Below are 17,845 nucleotides of genomic sequence, written 5' to 3'. Positions count from 1 at the left end.
TCAAACAAAAAAAATAAGGCCTCCCAAATTTATATCCGCTAGAAGAGCACAAGCGGTATGGTAAATACTCTTGGCATTATTAGAAAGGATAGCATTCATATAATTCCCTAGTAAGAGATACTATTAATAAAATCAAACTTCGAACGAAAAGGGAGGACAACTATAGAAAGGTCGCAAACTACCTTACTGTAAAAATCGTACGCATCTACACGTGCTTAAAAATAGCAATGGTCTACAAGTATTATTGAAACGCCAATGGTGTTTTACAGTGCAAACTTGCGCTACCTCAATTCCTACACTAGAATCACATTTCGGAAACTCCACTACACTTCATTGCAGCAGGCGAATTCAATGCTAAACATACTCACTCGTGATCGCGCCTTGTGAATCAAAAAGGCCATCAGACTTCAATAAGCTGCCTGACTTGATCGACTTCGCAGTTACGAAAAATATTTCTCGCAGCTTGGTTTGAGCTTAATGTCTGCCAGATTTGTCATCTGATCACTCGCCTCTACTAATTCACCTCCGCCGGTAAGCAAAAAACGTAAAACCACATTACATACTGACTCCACACAAAACAAACTCAGGCTTAAACAAGAGAGAATTGTGAGTCTTCTGTCGAGGTGTACTTCTAGGTACGTTACCTCATCTGCTATCGGGAGTGGTATGTTGTTCAACAAAACTGATGGGCAATCTTGTTTCAAAGACACTAGAATAACACGATGCGTAACGGCCATACATTGGTTTGGCACTATGCAGCCACTTTTTTGATGTTGGTCAAAATTGCTCTCTGTTCGCTCGCTTACGCTGAGAGCGTAAGAAATCTAAAAATAGAATTTGCTTGCTTGTGTGAGTAAAAACAATAGACGAGAACGTGTGTATGTGTGCGTACTTGTGCTAGAAGACGATTTTCGGGCCGAAATCAATTCTGATCGAAGAAACGAATTTACATATTTGGAGTTTTGGCGAATTTCGTAGCAATATGATGAAATAAAATAATAATTTAAAATTCACGCCCTGACAATTAAAAATTTAAAGTTTTTTAAATTAGTTTGTTAAAATCGCCGAATCGAAAATGAATTAGCTACCGTTTACATATTTATATATACATATGTTGATAATTAATTATTTGTAATATACATAACATTCATTATTTATTTAAAACAATAATGAGAAAGAACTACTTTCATTTGTGCATTGCTCAATAATAAATTTTTTTATAAACATTTGTTTTTTATTATTTTTAAAAATATTTCAAAAACTTTAATGTGTATTTTACAAATATTAAAAAATAAGATCAGATGGTGCCATTAGTTTCCCGAAATCCAAGTCTATTGAGTAATAAAAATTTATAAAATAAATAAAAATATGAAAACTGTTTATTGCAAAAGTCATATCTTGAGGCACGAAGTGCGGACACAAGCACTCAACAAGTCTTATTAATTTTTCACACGTCGCAAGCTAAATTCTCTAAATACTCTCCTATCAAAATGTTAGAGGCTTGCGTAGCAAATTAAGCAAATTGTATTGTGATAGTCTTTCATTTGCATCCCATATAATAGTGCTCACAGAGACTTAATTAAAGCCGGAGATACTCAACTCCGAAGTCTTCCCAGGTATGTACACTATATATCGGTTTGACCGTCCCTCCAGACGCTGAGGTGGAGTCTTAATTGCGGTTAGATCTACCCTCGCGTTGGAGGAGTTACTTTTGGACGATTCCCTTAACTCGGAATTCTTATGTGTAAAGCTGTTTTTTTCCGACAGATCAGTTTATATTACGTGCTCGTATATTCCGCCATCTTCTGAATTCCCAGAATATTAGAATCATCTGTCCGCTATCCAGTCCATCTTGAATAAACTTTCTGACAGGGACCAATTGGTAGTTCTAGGCGATTTTAATATACCTGGCACAACGTGGTCCCCAGAAGAAAATTCGAATATCTTTCTTCCTTTAGCACAACATGACTTTATTGACGGCTTGCTCGACTTATCGTTGTCGCAAGTTAATTATATTCGAAACTCTCTTTGTCGACTGTTGGATCTATGTCTTGTAAAAAGTCCTGAAAGTGTGTTTCTGTTCCAGGGTAGCACCTCTTACTCAACTTGAAGATCCACATCATGCTACTTTCGAGGTGGAAATCGATATAGGTACGTTATTAAAAGTAAATTCAGAGAAATCAACAAAGCGAATTCATTGTTTTCGCAAGGCAAATTTTCGGTAGCTAAACAATTTTATGGCTGGCTTTAATTGGTCCGATCTTTACTCCTGCAACATAATGACGGATGCCATTAATATGTTTTATACCGCAATGAAATCATTTTTTGACTCTTGTGTTCCGATGTACTATCCGTCAATCTCTAAACCTCCTTGGTTTAATAAAGAGTTTATACACCCAAGAAATGTAAAGTCCAGACTTTATCCAAAATTTAAAAATACCGGTTCTCAGTCCATCCCTTCTAAATATTTAAGCGCTCGGTTAAGTTTTACCGTGCTTAATGCTCAGTGCTACATAAATTATTTAAACCGTTGTAAGTGTCAGCTCGCACAGGATCCGAAACAGTTTTATAAATTCGTTAACAAAAAGCAAAACACAATTTCTTATTCTTCTTCACTTTTTTTTTTCTTTCTCCAATTTTTTTTTTTTTTTTTTTTTGAGAACACTACGATAACATCGGATCAGGCAACAGCCGATCTATTCGGCAAGTTTTTCCAAACAACATATTCTACGTTACCTCATTCCGAACAGCCATACCCTTATGCGGTATCTAAGTCGAATCTAATATTTTGCCCCACTATAAGCGAAAGCTCACTGCTTAACGATCTTCAGCGTGTTAAACCGGTCTATTCGTCAGGTCTCGATGGAATCCCTGGCTGTGTGCTCAGATTCTGTGCGGAAGCACAGACTCCTTCTGTGGAAGGAGTCCTTTGTGATTCCTCTTCACAAAAAAGGTAGCAAACTGGATGCAAGCCTCTACTGAAACTGTTTACCTTATCTCTGGAATCTTCACAGTTCCCTCATATATGGAAGGAGTCCTTTGTGATTCCTCTTCACAAAAAAGGTAGCAAACTGGATGCAAGCAATTACAGAGGAATCTCTAAATTGTCGGCTATCCCAAAACTTTTCGAAAATGTTATCATTCCTCATTTGCAGCACCTTTGTAGATCAATCATATCACCGTGTCAACACGGTTTTATGAAACTCAGATCTACAACGACTAACCTCTTGGAGCTAACTTCTTTCCTTGGGTTTCAAAAATAATCTTCAAACATATGTCATCTACTTTGATTTTAGTAAAGCATTTGACTCTGTTAATCATTACCTTCTAATAAAAAAAACTTGATCTTATAGGTTTCCCTGTTGATCTTCTAAATCGTATTTCAAGCTATCTGAATGGCAGGACACAACAAGTCCTCTTTAAAAATTCTTTATCTTTTATTCTCCGAGTCACATCCGGTGTCCCACAAGGGAGCCATCTTGGTCCGCTTCTTTTTACCTTATTCATTAACGACCTCCCCTTAATAAAAAAAAAGGCGTGTGTACTTATGTACGCAGACGATGTTAAATTATGCCTCCAGTACAAGGACACTTCGTGCCATTTGGACTTACAATCCGATCTAGACCGATTTCAAATATGGTGCCGTGATAACATATTAGACTTAAATGGCTCCAGGTGTAAAGTTATGACCTTTTGTCATGCCAAACAAAACGCACGACTTACACTCTAAGTGGGTGCTCTCTGGACAGAATAACACGAGTTGATGATCTTGGTGTTCTTCTGGACCCAAAACTAAAATTATCTGACCATATTTCGTCTATTGTCAATAAGGCCGGGGTGTGCTTGGCTTTATAAAAAGGTGGTCTAAGGAATTTGATGATCCTTACTTGTCTAAAACCTTATTTATTTCGTTAGTCCGTCCGATTCTCGAGTACGGATCACCTGTTTGGAGTCCACGATACGCAGTCCACTCGGACCGCATTGAATCGGTCCAAAAAAACTTCTTACTTTTTGCCTTGCGGCGCCTAAATTGGGATGCAATCCGTATATTACCTCCTTATTCCTACTACCTACCTACCTCCTACTTTTATTTAATTTACCGTCCCTAGCTAACCGTAGAACTATGCTTGGAACAGTCTTTATTTGTAAGCTTATTTGTGGGGATGTTGAGAGTCCCGACTTAGTCGGCTTAACTTCTCGGTTCCAAGTAGATTCACTAGAAACTATATACCCCTTATCTTAAATCATTGTAGATCTAACTATGAGTTGCATGACCCATACTGAGTTTTATGTTCTGACTATAAAAGTATTTATCCTATTATCTGTAATCTTGACTCTCTGCCGCTCTTTTTTTTGTCATGTACATAGATTCGGCTATTACTATTTCTATGCTATATTTAAATAATAATAACGTTAAGGCAATGCAAAATAATAATTTTTCAAATGGTGCCAATTGTTTTAAATTAATATAGATTTAAAATCTGAGAACTTCTAAGTTGAAGGGCATATTTTGTCAAATTCACAATGCATGAGCATACGTGTGCACACATACAGTTGTCTGCTGTCACTGTATGCGTAGAAAAGAGCTGTTCGCTGTAGCGCTCTCCGCTCTCTCGCTCTCGAACAAAAATTCGAGAGAGTCTGGAGCCACCTCTAGAGCCACGCCGAAAAAATCGTGTGCCAAAAAATTGTATGGCGTTACGCATATTGTTATTCTAGTGTCTTTGCTTGTATTATGTCTTTGGTAACACCTTAAGCAAAAATAAATATTCATATTAAATTAAACCCAAACACTCTAGCGTTCAAACCTACTGGACAACAGTCGAAGTATAAGGAGACTTAAAAGATCTCACCCAATAGACCTTCCAACGGAAGAAACCAACTGAATTTACCACTATCCATATCCCAGCCCTTTCCCCAATGCTATACTAAAGACACACAGTTCCTCGCAGTTCCCCGTTACACAGCTAGTGTGAATGCGAACGCGAAATTTCATATCGACAGATACTGGGGAATAAAAAGGAAAAAATTTGAAAACGGTTCAAAAGTTTGGGCGTGACCAGTTTGGCGCCAGTTTTTGCAAAATCGATAGAAATTTACACGAGTAATAAGATTATGAAAAAATGTCGAAAAAAAGTTCAAAAATTTGGACGCGGCAGTTTTGGGCGGTTTTAGGGCTTTGGAGAAAACGTGGCATATATATATAATATCAACAAACTTGCGCTGCGCCTATGTCTCTAGAATCTGTATGCTGAATGCTCAACCTTCTAGCTCTTATAGTTCCTGAGATTTTGACGTTCATATGGAGAGACGTATATGATCGACTCGGCTATTGATCTGGTTATCTGGTTATACCAGATTCGTTGAAAAGTATGTGATATATATATATATATATATATATATATATAGAATCTGGTATAATCTTTCAATCAACGAGTAACGGGTATAAAAACTGCCTATTAAAATAGGAAAAAATTTTGGAATTTTAAATACTTACGCTCCTAATACTGTGTAGTATTCCAACGTAAAATGATAGTAGCAAATTCTCGGAGGCTCGCCTTCGCGACAAGCGCGTGCACATTCATCAGGAGCAGATAGCGCAGGATTTCGCCGCAACTCAGCAGTTGCACTAGTAGAGAAATCTAAGTGGCGAAATGGAGATTTTGGGTTGGGTTCGACGACGGTTCCTGTGATCTTATTAGCTGGATAACGTGCAGAGGTCGGTAGACTCCCGCGTGAGTTCAGGTACCCGCTTCCAGCGGTTAGGGCTGGCTTAGTACCAGCTCCAGTCCCAAGGCTATTGCTATTTAATGGAGCGGGCCCAGAGTGGCTTCCACCTAAAGACGGGTGAGTCTGCACAAGGCCGTGTGTTGCCGAAAAAAAAGGTGAATCAAATGGAGTTGAACTACTAGGAGTGGCCACATGTTGCTGCCAGAAGGACCCCATTGGTGTAAGATCTGGTTGATTTTCTGTTTAAAATGAAATAAATTAAAAAAATATATAACAATATAATTTTGTCTCGATTTAGCTTATCATTATACCCATTACTCGTACAGTAAAAAGGTATACTGGATTCGTTAAAAAATATGTAACATGTAGAAGGAAGCGGTATAAAGTATAAGTATTAAGTATAAGTATAAAGTACTCGACTATATCATTTTCTCTTTTTTTTTTTTTTTTTTTTTTTTTTTTGTCACCGAATGCCGTTCTGTATCGTTCAGGGCTGTTTAATTTATATAAAAGTAATTTAATGTAAAATGCCACGTATTTACACTTCTTACAATTAAAATAAAAGTGGGCCGGGACCTCTGACTAGAGAGCACAGGAACTCATAGTCATTTCTCAATGAAATTCTCAATGTTATTAAATTAACTAGGACTAACTTGCTAGGATATTAGCAAGGTTGTATATGCTGAGGAGTTTAAGCTTGTGTATCAGTAGTTCATAACCAAACGAATCAATGACTTTGCTGCAGTCAAATTAGTTTGCATTAAGAATTGGAAGCCTAGGAACATAAAGGTTAACCAGGGAGATTACAGTTCAATCGACTTAAAGAAAACCGTGTTACCAAGGATAAACTGTGGATCTAAAACTGGTGTTGTAGGTGATCAATGATTAATTTTCGAACAGCCTCTGACATGATATATAGCGAAAATTTCTTCATTCTCGGTGTCGGAAAACCTGCATTGCTCAATGAACTTTTTGAATAACAATGTAAATTGAACACTTAACAAACCTTCAAAAAATATGAGAGTACAGATAGACACCTTAATTTCACGGAGGCTTTCAAAACGCTACTTTCGGCTATGAGGGACGGATTACAGTATTATTATTGATTATAGCCTACGTGCTTATGCTGACTATGTAGTGGGGGAGTCGAAGTTACTGAAACACATTTAACTTACAGCAGTATAGGATGTCATCGACATCATTGCTGCTTAAAAAAGATTTATGGAGATTTGGAAAAAGATTTGTGCAGATTTGAAGAGAAGTTTGATGAAAATCATCCGGAACGGATCATCAAGTAGGGTGTATGACACATGCATTATATAAATCGAATATGAAATCAAAGTCCAATAACATTTGACATTCACTTTGGGTCCCGAGTGATCAGTCGATAAGACCAGTCACTAAATCATTTTGATTTGCTCGATGCATGGGATCCAGAAAACAGATGGAAGATTAAAATCGCGTAATAGTATCACCAGTGAATGCGGAGATAAGATGGATGGCAAAGAAATGCTGGCGAAAGATGAATGATTACAGCAAGAAGGGCGAAGCGAGGAGAAAATTTGCGAATAGAGAGGAATATTTTTACGGATGGTGACTCAATGTAAACAACGGAGTTTTTTAAAGAGAACAGCAAGAAGAAAGCCATTAAACGCATAAATATTCCTTTTTAACTTTAATGTCGCCAATATTGATAAGACGGCATAAGCGTAGATAATGTGTGGTATTAGTAAGTGTCCGAGGGATTGCAAGAGGCACGTCTAGAAGTGAAGCTGAAGTTATTGGGTCTCTAACTAATCTATGTGGCATTGAAGTAAAATGAATTATTCTATTATGAAAGGAGTTCAAAACGGTTGATCAACGTCACAATTGAAGCACCTGGAATACAAATAAGCGGTGACACCATTCTCTATGATCTGCGAAGAGTGCACCGGCATTATATAATTGGGTTCAGCTTTTCGGTAAGCGATCGGTTGCACTTCTCGCTCACTCTCGATGACTGTTCTCGCACTTCTTCAGTCTGGCAGCACGCACCGTCCTTTACTTGATCTGCGTCTGATCGACTATCCCAAAACAAATATACTTCAACATATAGGAAAGTTTTATGCAATACTATAGACCATATATCTTCTTTCACTAGGATGCAAACCTGATGACTGAAATAGCTGATACTTTGCAGTGCAAGTATTGCTTGTAATTACTGAAATCATTATAGTTTTTTTTCCGGAAGGGACTTTCTTAAAGTTTTATTTTTGAAACTCTGCTGAAGATTTCTATAGCATTGGTAAGCAAAGAAACAAAAATATTTTATCAAGTTTTAGATCTTTTCAATACAGATTTTATGTTATATTTAGAAATGTCCCTTCGCATTTAGTATTGTAATTGTAAAAACAAAAGCTTCATTTAAAGCAACACGTCGCCATGTAAAACCCACCAGAAAAGTACATAGCGAAAAACCAATCTCGCCAGCTTGCATCTTGAAAGTATAGACTATGTACATACATATGTATGTACTGTTTAATCAATCGTTTTCAATACTGTCCTGTTTATCTGTTAACTTTTTCTGATCTTGGAATCCCATTAAGGCGGAGAGTTCCGAAATAAGCACTCATGTCCGTGCATGAAATTTTATTGTTAATATTTTAATAAATATTCTATATACGCAAGATTCGTTCTTCTAGCTCAGCTTTTTGTTTGAATATTCTCGCTAAAGAAGTCCACAAGCAACAAAATTATTAGCTTTTTGTCTGTTGTCGTCAACTAGTTTTTCTGTTCCATTTCGTTGGGCTCCAAAGACAGCTTCATACATAGCATAAACATTTCACACAGTTAAAAATTTTTGTACACATACATATGTATGTATATGAATTACAGACACAGTTTTAAAGTAAACCAGAAAACTGGCTCCTCAACTTAGTCTTGTTTTGTGAGTTATTTTGTGTTGTATTTGGTCCGCAATTTCTAGCCGTAATAGACTTAAAAATCAATGGGAAATCTACATACAACTATACATGCAACCATATTTAAAATAAATTTATATAAATAATTCGAGAATCATTTTTATGGTAATAAAATTACACATTTTGTTTGAAAATTTGTTCAAATATAAACTTCAGATTGTTGCTAAATTTGTTAAATAACACTAGCTTTACCGAAAAATACTTTAGAAAGACCGGTTTTCTGATTTTCGAAATATTTACGATATAAAGAAGATATAGAGTTTTGATTTAAATTAAGTTTTTTTAATCGTACAATTCAAAAAACGGTCCGGATATGGATATACGGATATGGTCATTTTGAAATAATTCATTTATTACCATATTTATTTATTTAGCTTGGAGGGGTGAAATCAAAGACATTAGAACAATTATTTTAGTGTCTTTGGTCATATGGGCGTTTTTAAAAATGGATGTGGATATATGAAACGGGTTAGAGACAGTAAAAAAGATATATGTACTACTGAAAAAGAAATTGCATTTCTAAAAACTCTTTAAAAAGGTATCACAAAAATGTGTCACTCTGTATTGAAACATTTTAAGTTTTTTATACAATATATTTTGTACGCTAGTGTAATCAATTACGTTATTTCGAAACATTTGCACTAGCGGACATACATATTTATATAGTATACATACGTACATTCATATGTCTGTAGGTATATATTGGGACTGTATAAATGCAATCGGAAACCAGTCCCACATTCCGTACGTGTCACATATGTATGTTAGTCTGTTAGTTTGTATTCATGGAAATAGAGAGATGGCTAGCATTCGTTTACCTAACAATTTTATCATTTTTTCAGCCACAATAACATTACAAAAAAAGTGTGTTGATTAAAAGAAGCATTTCTGTTTTGCAAGTTGAAGTTTAGTAATGTAATACCATTGTATTGTCTTTAACATTAAATAAATATGTTCGGATCCCCGTACATACATACACGAATTTTCAGTTTAAAGTCACCTTGAATCAGTTATAATTTAAGGCTGCACCATTTAATACCCCTTGCAGACCGGTTTTAAGCTTAATAAATTTGTATTTTGATGTTGCATTCATTTCAAATAAGACATTTGTATTTATTGGTTAAGGACCACTTAGAAAAATGTTAATTAAGGAAGATGCCAAATTATACTATAATGTATGTATATTCAAATCATATCTGCACATACTTGAATTATCAAAAAACGTGTGCATCGACTATCAAATACCCGTTTATCCGTTAGAAAATTTCGAAATAATAACGTATGCATGTATTCCTAAAATATCACTACCAGCTAGAAAAGAGTGAAATCTGACGGCAACATACATGATCTACTGATATTATTGCTTCTAGATATGTTTAAATCGCGTACGTGGACAAGTTCTTTGGTCAGCTATGAGATAGAGCGAGGCTCAAATGGATGGAGGACATTGTTTGTCAAGGTAACTTGGATAATTGACAAGAAACCCAAGAAACTTCATCGCGCGACCAGCAGCTAGGTTAATTTTTATAGACCCTACCACAAATAAATAAGAGTCTATTAGTAAGTGCAAAGTGGGCAAAGAAAGATATAATGGACAGAAAATTAATTTATAATAAGTAAAAACAGCATTAAATATAATATATTTATTTAAAAATAACTTTCAAATAATGAGTTTTAATGACGTAGCCTAAATTTAGACTTTCCCTTTCACCCTTTTCTACAAATAACAAGCCGTACTCAAAGTGTAATGCACAAAATTTTTGTGATCACCTTATTTTAATCATATACATATACAATGAGTTGAACTCGCTTTTTATTTTAGGAAGGTACATGTAGTTTTGAAAAAGGGTCAAAGATTCGATCAGCTCCCTGGGTTAAATTGTGGACATATTATTACTAATATTGGATTTGAACACTTAACAAGCTTGTTTATGTATGGCATAAATCTCTAGCACAGCTATTAAAAGATGTGTAGATTAAAATTCATATTATAATTTCGGTTGAGCGCCAAAAAAGTTTTTTCAAGTGCGATTTCGATATCACTTTTTTTAACTTGTGTATATTCTAGATCGAAAAGTAATCGATTATTTTTGTTAATTAATTAAAATTACAATCGATTACAAAAAACTATGGAATGTGTTTAAAGAGATCAAAAAAATAAAATGATGGAAATGGCGACCTCCTAATTGAAAACAGGAGTCAACTTCAATGACGATCGTACGTAAATACTTATCTGCTGATCAAATATTTTCCACGAAAAGTGCAAAAAAACTATTTTTAAGACTACCTCAAAATAGTTAAACACCATTCTTAAAGGGTAAGAATTCACATTTTTTTCTCAGCTTTAAAATTTACGAAAAACTCTTTCTAAATTGTCTGACAAAAGAAATCACTAGTATTTATATAATGGCCTGAAATTGATTACCAACGACTGCAATGTTGTATATCTTTATTTATGGTGGTTGCTAAATTCTTTTAGTTTTGTAGTTAGAAACTATTAGCAAAGAACTTAATACGTTTTTTTAATGCTTTCCAATTTAAGACTGAAATAAATAAATCCTGTTGTGTTACTTTAATCTTACAGAGTTTTCTTTCCATCGGGGTTTCAACGATTGAATAGTTTGAAACTTGTTGAATTGTTCGCACTTTCGTAATTTTTTGGGAGCAGCATGCTAACATCTGACAAGGTCAGCGATTCAGCAATTAAAAAGTTGAAGAAATACCATTATCAGTAAAATTAAAAAAGTATAACATTATTGCGCAAAGTAAGTGGTAGTCGAAACCGGAGTAGGCTTATGAAGGCTAAATATTTTTCTTTATTTATAAATTTGCTTACTTTTATATATATTGATGAAAAAAACTATTTAAATAAAAAAAGTTTTAATGAATAACAAAAATGTAGTCAGATACAAGCGAAGTTTTGTCGTGTACGAACAATAGAAAAGAGTGATAGTATTGTAGCTTGTTTGTTTCAAACAAATTAAGTGTAGCCAACATAGCCATTTTCCATTCCATCCCGTCGAATGGGAAAATTTGGAAAGTACGTTTATCTATATACACTGGGTCCAATATCGCGCCAGTTCTCTAAACTTGCAGGCTTGCTCTGCTGCTCTTTCTCCTAAACCATTCAATTATACTTCAGTTTGAATATTTATTCCCTTTCACTTTATCCACATATGTATGTAATTAATTGTGTAGAATTTTACTATTCTATTTCGTGTAGGTTGAATAAGTAAAGACGGTATTTATGTTTTGATATGTTTTGATCCCTATCATATATGGATGGCCGCTAATCAACATATAATTTTAATATATGATCTTATGAAAACGATAACGGAAAGCAAGATCTATCCCCCAAATCTTTGGAACACCCCTTCGAAATATAGACATGTTTAGGAGTATACGAGTATATACGCATTGGACCTAAATTAAAATTTGAATGATAGGAATAAGTACTGTCAAAAATCACAAAATGATATTTCAAGACTTGTTAGGTGAGAAAATTACCAAGACGGGATTTCCTTACCTTTCTTAGGTTGATTTTGCTGTGAGTTGGCAACACGTACTGCAAATACTTCAGGAAAATTGGAAAATGCACTCCATATCAGGAACGAAATTAAAGTTTGGTAAAATCCGTTAAGATCCATGGCTTTCATAGTCGTATGAATGGCGTATAATTTGATTTTTCACTATTCTTGTTGTATTTTTTTAAATTCCTTTAGCTATTTAACTATACTTTGGGTGGATGTTCACAACATAAGACTATATATTTTTAAAGTATGTGTACTAAGCAATAGCAACACCACCTGAATTGATTACAGCTTAATGAAGTACGAGCAACGCGTTTAAGCACCAAACTGAAGCGGTAGCTACATACGTACGACTATATAAAATGTTTAAGTAGAAAAGTTACTGCAAAACGAGCTTACGAATGAGCCAGGGAAAGGAATGGCTCAGTGAATCATGACATGGCTCAGAGAGCGCAAGAAATTGCAGCAGCCAACTTGATCACGATCTCAGAGCAAGTTGGTCGAGTCTAGAGCTACCGCAATCTCACAAAAGCTTTACCAAAGCATAGAAAAAGAAAATGAAACGAAATATAACGGATCTTTATTGTATTGTTGTTGCTTAAGTCAAATGAAGGGAATGTTTTAAAGTTCAGACAAATAGATCTCAAAAAAATGAATACTAAAGTGCTGTGTTGAGATTTTTGCATGTAGCTTTTACTTTTACTCATTAAATGCTTACATATGTATAGGGCACCTGCAAAAAGTCAGCACATATACGCAGATTCTTAAACACGTTTTAATATACATGATTAAACTATTACTACTAATATAAACAAAAGACATGTGTACAAAAATCAATTGAAAAGAATGGACGAAACTAAAAGGTATGCAAAACATGACTACAAACATAAAAAGCTAAACATAATAGTGCAACGAAAGTGTAATTATAAATACATAGAATATTAAAGCTAGTCGGTGGAGATGACTGCATGTTATATTTTTTAATGAAAATATGCATGAACTAATTATAATCCGATCAAAATGTATTAGGAGAAACAAGATATAATTGTTTACTTATAGTAAGGACAATTTATGATTAAATACAGCAAAATATAGAGTATGCTTATCAAAAAATTGTTTAAAATTATAAAAAGAAAGGTAACATATTTTGTTATATTTTGTCTTGATAATTCCAATGGCTAGATCGCTTTCGTCCCGACTTCTAAAGTATATAAATAATAGATAAGAATATATAGAAAATAGAAGAGGAAGCACATAGGTTTAGAACTATACATAATATACGATACTAAATATATGAATATGTATAAACTTTATATGTATATGTACTTACTTTGACTTCATTACTGCGCTGCAAACTGTTGAGTGAAATGAATATCTTTCTGCAAGACTTTCAGATACCCCTTGCTTAGCAAGGAGTCCGTTATTTTACAATTTCAGTGTTTACAAAAACTCGAAGCGCAGGTACAATATACAATAAGAATATAATACCAACAGGTTCAACGTAAGTACAAGGCAATTATGGGGTAATGTTGTTTTTCGTATGTTTTATTTAAAGATAGAGGTGCAAATCGATGCAAATTAGCGTATTAAATATTTAAAATCATTAATAATTTTTTTCTGGTACTTGGTCGTCAGATGTCGCCACTTTGGAATTATTTTAGTTATTTTTTATAAGCTATTTACATTTATTTTTTTTGCATCAATTAATTAAATATTTAATCAATTAAGTAATAGAATATTAAATAAGGAAATTTAAAAAATGGCTAAATGAAATGCTGCTTGGTTGGCGAAATTTACAATTAATATAGTCCAAGCTTCTTTGTCACTGTGGATCTTTTGTAGTGAGTTGTGTTTGTATGTAATGAAGCATAGAATTGGTGAGGACATGAATTATATAATGAAAACAATGAAAAATTGGATTAGCAAAGTTGTTCGTGTGAGGATAATGAACGAAGAACAGCTTTACATGAAATCGTATCGTAGTAGCACTTAAAGAATATTGAGTGATACAGGTCGTTCTAGTTTTGTGCGTGCCGAATGTATCGCATGCAGGACGTATCCGGCAAGAAGCCCTGGCAAACAAATGGTGGTTTGTTTCCTATAATAGGCATTTACGGGCAAACAGAAGAAACAGTTCCTAATCATATGTATCTATAACACACGGATATGCGGGGAACAAATAATAGAGAAATATTCTAGTGTGGGGCGCACCAGTGAAATGTATAGGAGCTTCCTCGTGTATCATTATATGCCTTAGACCCTTATAATCTTATAGCTTATACCCTTATGGCTTTATTTGATATTGTTTAGAACAGATTTTATATTATCAAAATCTTCCTCGGTATCTAGGCGTTCGTGTGCCGTTTAATTGACATAAAAGTAAGTTAATGTAAGATGCCATAGACTTCCACCAAAGACTCTAGAATAACAAGATGCGTAACGGCCATACATTGGTTTGGCACTATGCAGCCACTTTTTTGGTGACGGCCAAAATTGCTCTCTGTCCGCTCGCTTACGCTGAGAGCGTAAGAAATCTAAAAATAGAATTTGCTTGCTTGTGTGAGTAAAAACAATAGACGAGAACGTGTGTATGTGTGCGTACTTGTGCTAGAAGACGATTTTCGGGACGAAATCAATTCTGATCGATGAAACGAATTTACATGTTTGGAGTTTTGCCCAATTTCGTAGCAATATGATGAACTGAATTAATAATTAAAAGTTCACGCCCTGACTATTTTAATTTTAAAGTTATTTAAATGTTAAAAATGTTTGTTAAAATCGCCGCTCGAATCCGTTTACATATTTATATTTATTTATTTTTATTTTATTTATATTATGTTATGTTAATTAATGATGTGTAATATATGTAATAATCGGTACCCAGGGAACACCACGGGGATGCCATTACAATTGTAATGGGGTCCTATATTTATTAGACCTTTTTCTTCCCACTCAAAAGTGCGCGCTTTTTAAAAATATCAGATTCGATAGACAAAAAAAAAGTCATATGGCTTTAAAAATATACTAAATAATTAAAGCAAATACAAAGGAAATTAAACATAAATTTTCCAAAAAAAGGCATTAAATTGAGATATAAATATTTCATAAAAATAATACGTAGTAGAAAATACAAATTTATAAAATAAATAATAATATGAAAACTGTTTATTGCAAAATTAATATCTGGAGGCACGAAGTGCGGACACAAGCACTCAACAATCATTGCCTTATTAATTTTTCACACGTTTACTATACGTTCTACTATAAAGTTATTTTTAAAATTTATTTTGTGATATTATGATTCGGCTATTACTATTTCTAAGCTATATTTAAATAATAATAACGACAAGACGTTAACGACAACGACACATTTTTCACATGGTGCCAATTGATAAAAAATAATATAGATTTAAAGTCAACGAACTTCTAAGGAGAAGGGCATATTTTGTCCAATTTAGAATGCATGAGCATACGTGTGCACACATACAGTTGTTTGCTATCACTGCTGCGTAGAAAAGAGCTGTTCGCTGTAACGCCCTCCGCTCTCTCTTTCTCGAACAAAAAGAGAGAGCCTGGAGCCACCTCTAGAGCCACGGCGAAAAAATCGTGTGCCAAAAATTCGTATGGCGTTACGCATCTTGTTATTCTAGTGTCTTTGCTTCCACTTATTATAATTAAGCATCTTGTTGGCGGGCACCAAATTTAAAAGTGATTTAAGTCGTTAATAAAGAGTCCCAATAATACCGCACCAAGATAACTGACTTGAGAACACCTTAACTCACAGTCATATGAGAACATATTATTAAATTGTACTAGGATTCGGTAAGTAGAAGCGTATTCATATTAGCAAGGTCGTATAAATTAAGAAGTTGCGATAGCTGACGAAAGACATATGCGCAGTATCTTAAAGCTCAAAGGGCACTTTCATTAAACATAGTTTAGGTATTTTATAATACCAGGTTTTAACCTTTCCCTTTTTTAAAACGGCTGCGAACAGACTTTTTAAGTTTATGGTCAGTCAAGATCCCATTGCTAGATCCAAATGACTTTTAAATGGCAAAGCCGTTAATAACCACGTGGTTGACCATGGCTTTGGGCCGCACAAAGGACCTAACCCGTCACCACCACCACCGATGCCGATTAAGTACCAACATTCCAGCCACGATCATTATTCCCACTATTATTATCATTCTTATTATTTGCATTTTGTTAATATTACGTTAAGCACTAGACTAAGGACACGGAGTCCATTACGTATTTTTTAGAACAAGAAGTCCCGCAGGAGAAGTGTAATTTAAAATAGACTAAGCTGAAATCATCGTATTAGTATTTCGATAGACAAGAACCAACCCGAACCGGTTCCGATCTATCGATAATAATATCGTTCGACAGGCCCAGAGAACGACAATAGTGCGATAGCTTTAGCATCACTACCTTTTCAACCGTTGCATTTGGCTCTCTCTCTCTTTCGTTTCAGCCAGTGAGGGCAGACGTATTTTTCCGTGGAACTCGGAGCGAGTAGCAAGCCACGCCTTCCGCAGTGTACCCGCGACCGCGTGAATCGGGCTACGCCACGCCAACACCTACAGGGCAGCAGCCTGGGAAAAACAATACCTTTTGAATAAAGAAATACTGAGAATATTATCCACCGCATTTTTTATTCCAAACTGCATTTCCCCTTCTCCTCTTTGTCATCCCTTTGCATTAAGCTATCTCGCATAGCCTCCGATATCAATCGGAACAGAAGCCTTCCCCGTAGCCTCCGAAATCAACCATAGCAGTAACCCCTGCGTGTATCAGTTTGGGAGGGCCCTAGTCCCGGCGCCCAACCCCGCGACCACTTGAGTCCCGCTCCTGTCTCCCGAGACACTCACCGATCGCAAAGTTATGGGTACGCACCACTCAGTGCGACCCTTACCCGCCAAGGAGACCCATGGACCTAATTATACCGCTGCCACTTGCCAAGCAGGGAGATCCGCCGCCACCAGTGGCGTATTGATAAAAATACCAGAAATCTCCGGCTACTATCGCCGCCGCGGTGAGCGTGTCAACAACGGGGTTCATTCAATCGCTCTCAGGCATCTCATAGTCTCATATACAATTTCCTAACAACAGGTTCCACCCCTTCTATATACATTTCTTGTGTAGGTTCCTTGGTCACGACTGAGTTAGCAGAAAACTTTGGGTGTTCAGCTGAAAATTTGTTTGACACCTCTGACACGATGAATTATAAGTGTTGCGAGCGCCGCACCCATAGCAGAACACCTTTAGGGAAGGAGAATACAAGATTCATTCAGGTAACTTAAAATCCGACTTAGAAGATGAACAGGGAAACCAAATAAATCAAGTTTTCTTACTAGAAGAGAATGATTAACAGAGTCAAATGCATTACTAAAGTCAGTGTAGATAAAATCAGCTTGACGAAGGAAATTAGCTCCAAAAGCTTGTCTGCGTTACATTAAACCGTGCTTATATAATTGACATACAAAGGGTGCTGCAAATAAGGATTGATAGCATTTTCAAAAAGCTTTGGAATAGCATGCATCCAATTTGATATCTTTTTAACGAAAAGGAATCGCAAAGAGATAAGGTAAAGTGTTTCAGTAGAGGCTTGCACAAGGCTTC

The 17,845-nt window shown here is 35.3% G+C and overlaps 1 protein-coding gene and 1 long non-coding RNA gene across 6 annotated transcripts in view; one reads left to right on the top strand and one right to left on the bottom strand.

Moving 5' to 3' along the window:
- The window catches only part of LOC27206146 (laccase-1), a 36,394-nt gene extending 24,048 nt beyond the window's left edge, over positions 1-12,346 (bottom strand). For 3 of the 4 annotated variants that reach the window (XM_016167501.2, XM_016167503.3, XM_016167502.3), the window contains exons 1-2: positions 12,217-12,346; positions 5,498-5,969 (exon numbers count right to left, since the gene is read on the bottom strand). In XM_016167501.2, the coding sequence (XP_016026022.1) occupies positions 5,498-5,969; positions 12,217-12,346 (602 nt within the window). Of the gene's footprint in view, positions 1-5,497; positions 5,970-9,896; positions 9,937-12,216 lie in introns of those variants that run through there. The other variant, XM_039292392.2, reaches the window with a different exon arrangement.
- LOC27207197 lies at positions 8,328-16,864 on the top strand. Of its 2 annotated transcripts, none has more exons than XR_005543704.2 (3): positions 8,328-8,795; positions 10,061-13,083; positions 16,698-16,864. It is a non-coding gene; the product is annotated as an uncharacterized LOC27207197 (long non-coding RNA). The 2 variants fall into 2 exon arrangements; XR_001600321.3 differs by lacking the exon at positions 8,328-8,795 and adding an exon at positions 8,806-9,865.
- Positions 16,865-17,845: the final 981 nt, after the last annotated feature.

This window comes from Drosophila simulans, chromosome 2R, assembly GCF_016746395.2.
Source record: "Drosophila simulans strain w501 chromosome 2R, Prin_Dsim_3.1, whole genome shotgun sequence".
In the NCBI taxonomy this organism is placed as follows: domain Eukaryota; kingdom Metazoa; phylum Arthropoda; class Insecta; order Diptera; family Drosophilidae; genus Drosophila; species Drosophila simulans.
Note: the sequence above shows the minus strand (reverse complement) of the source record. Positions and strands in the feature narration are given on the sequence as shown.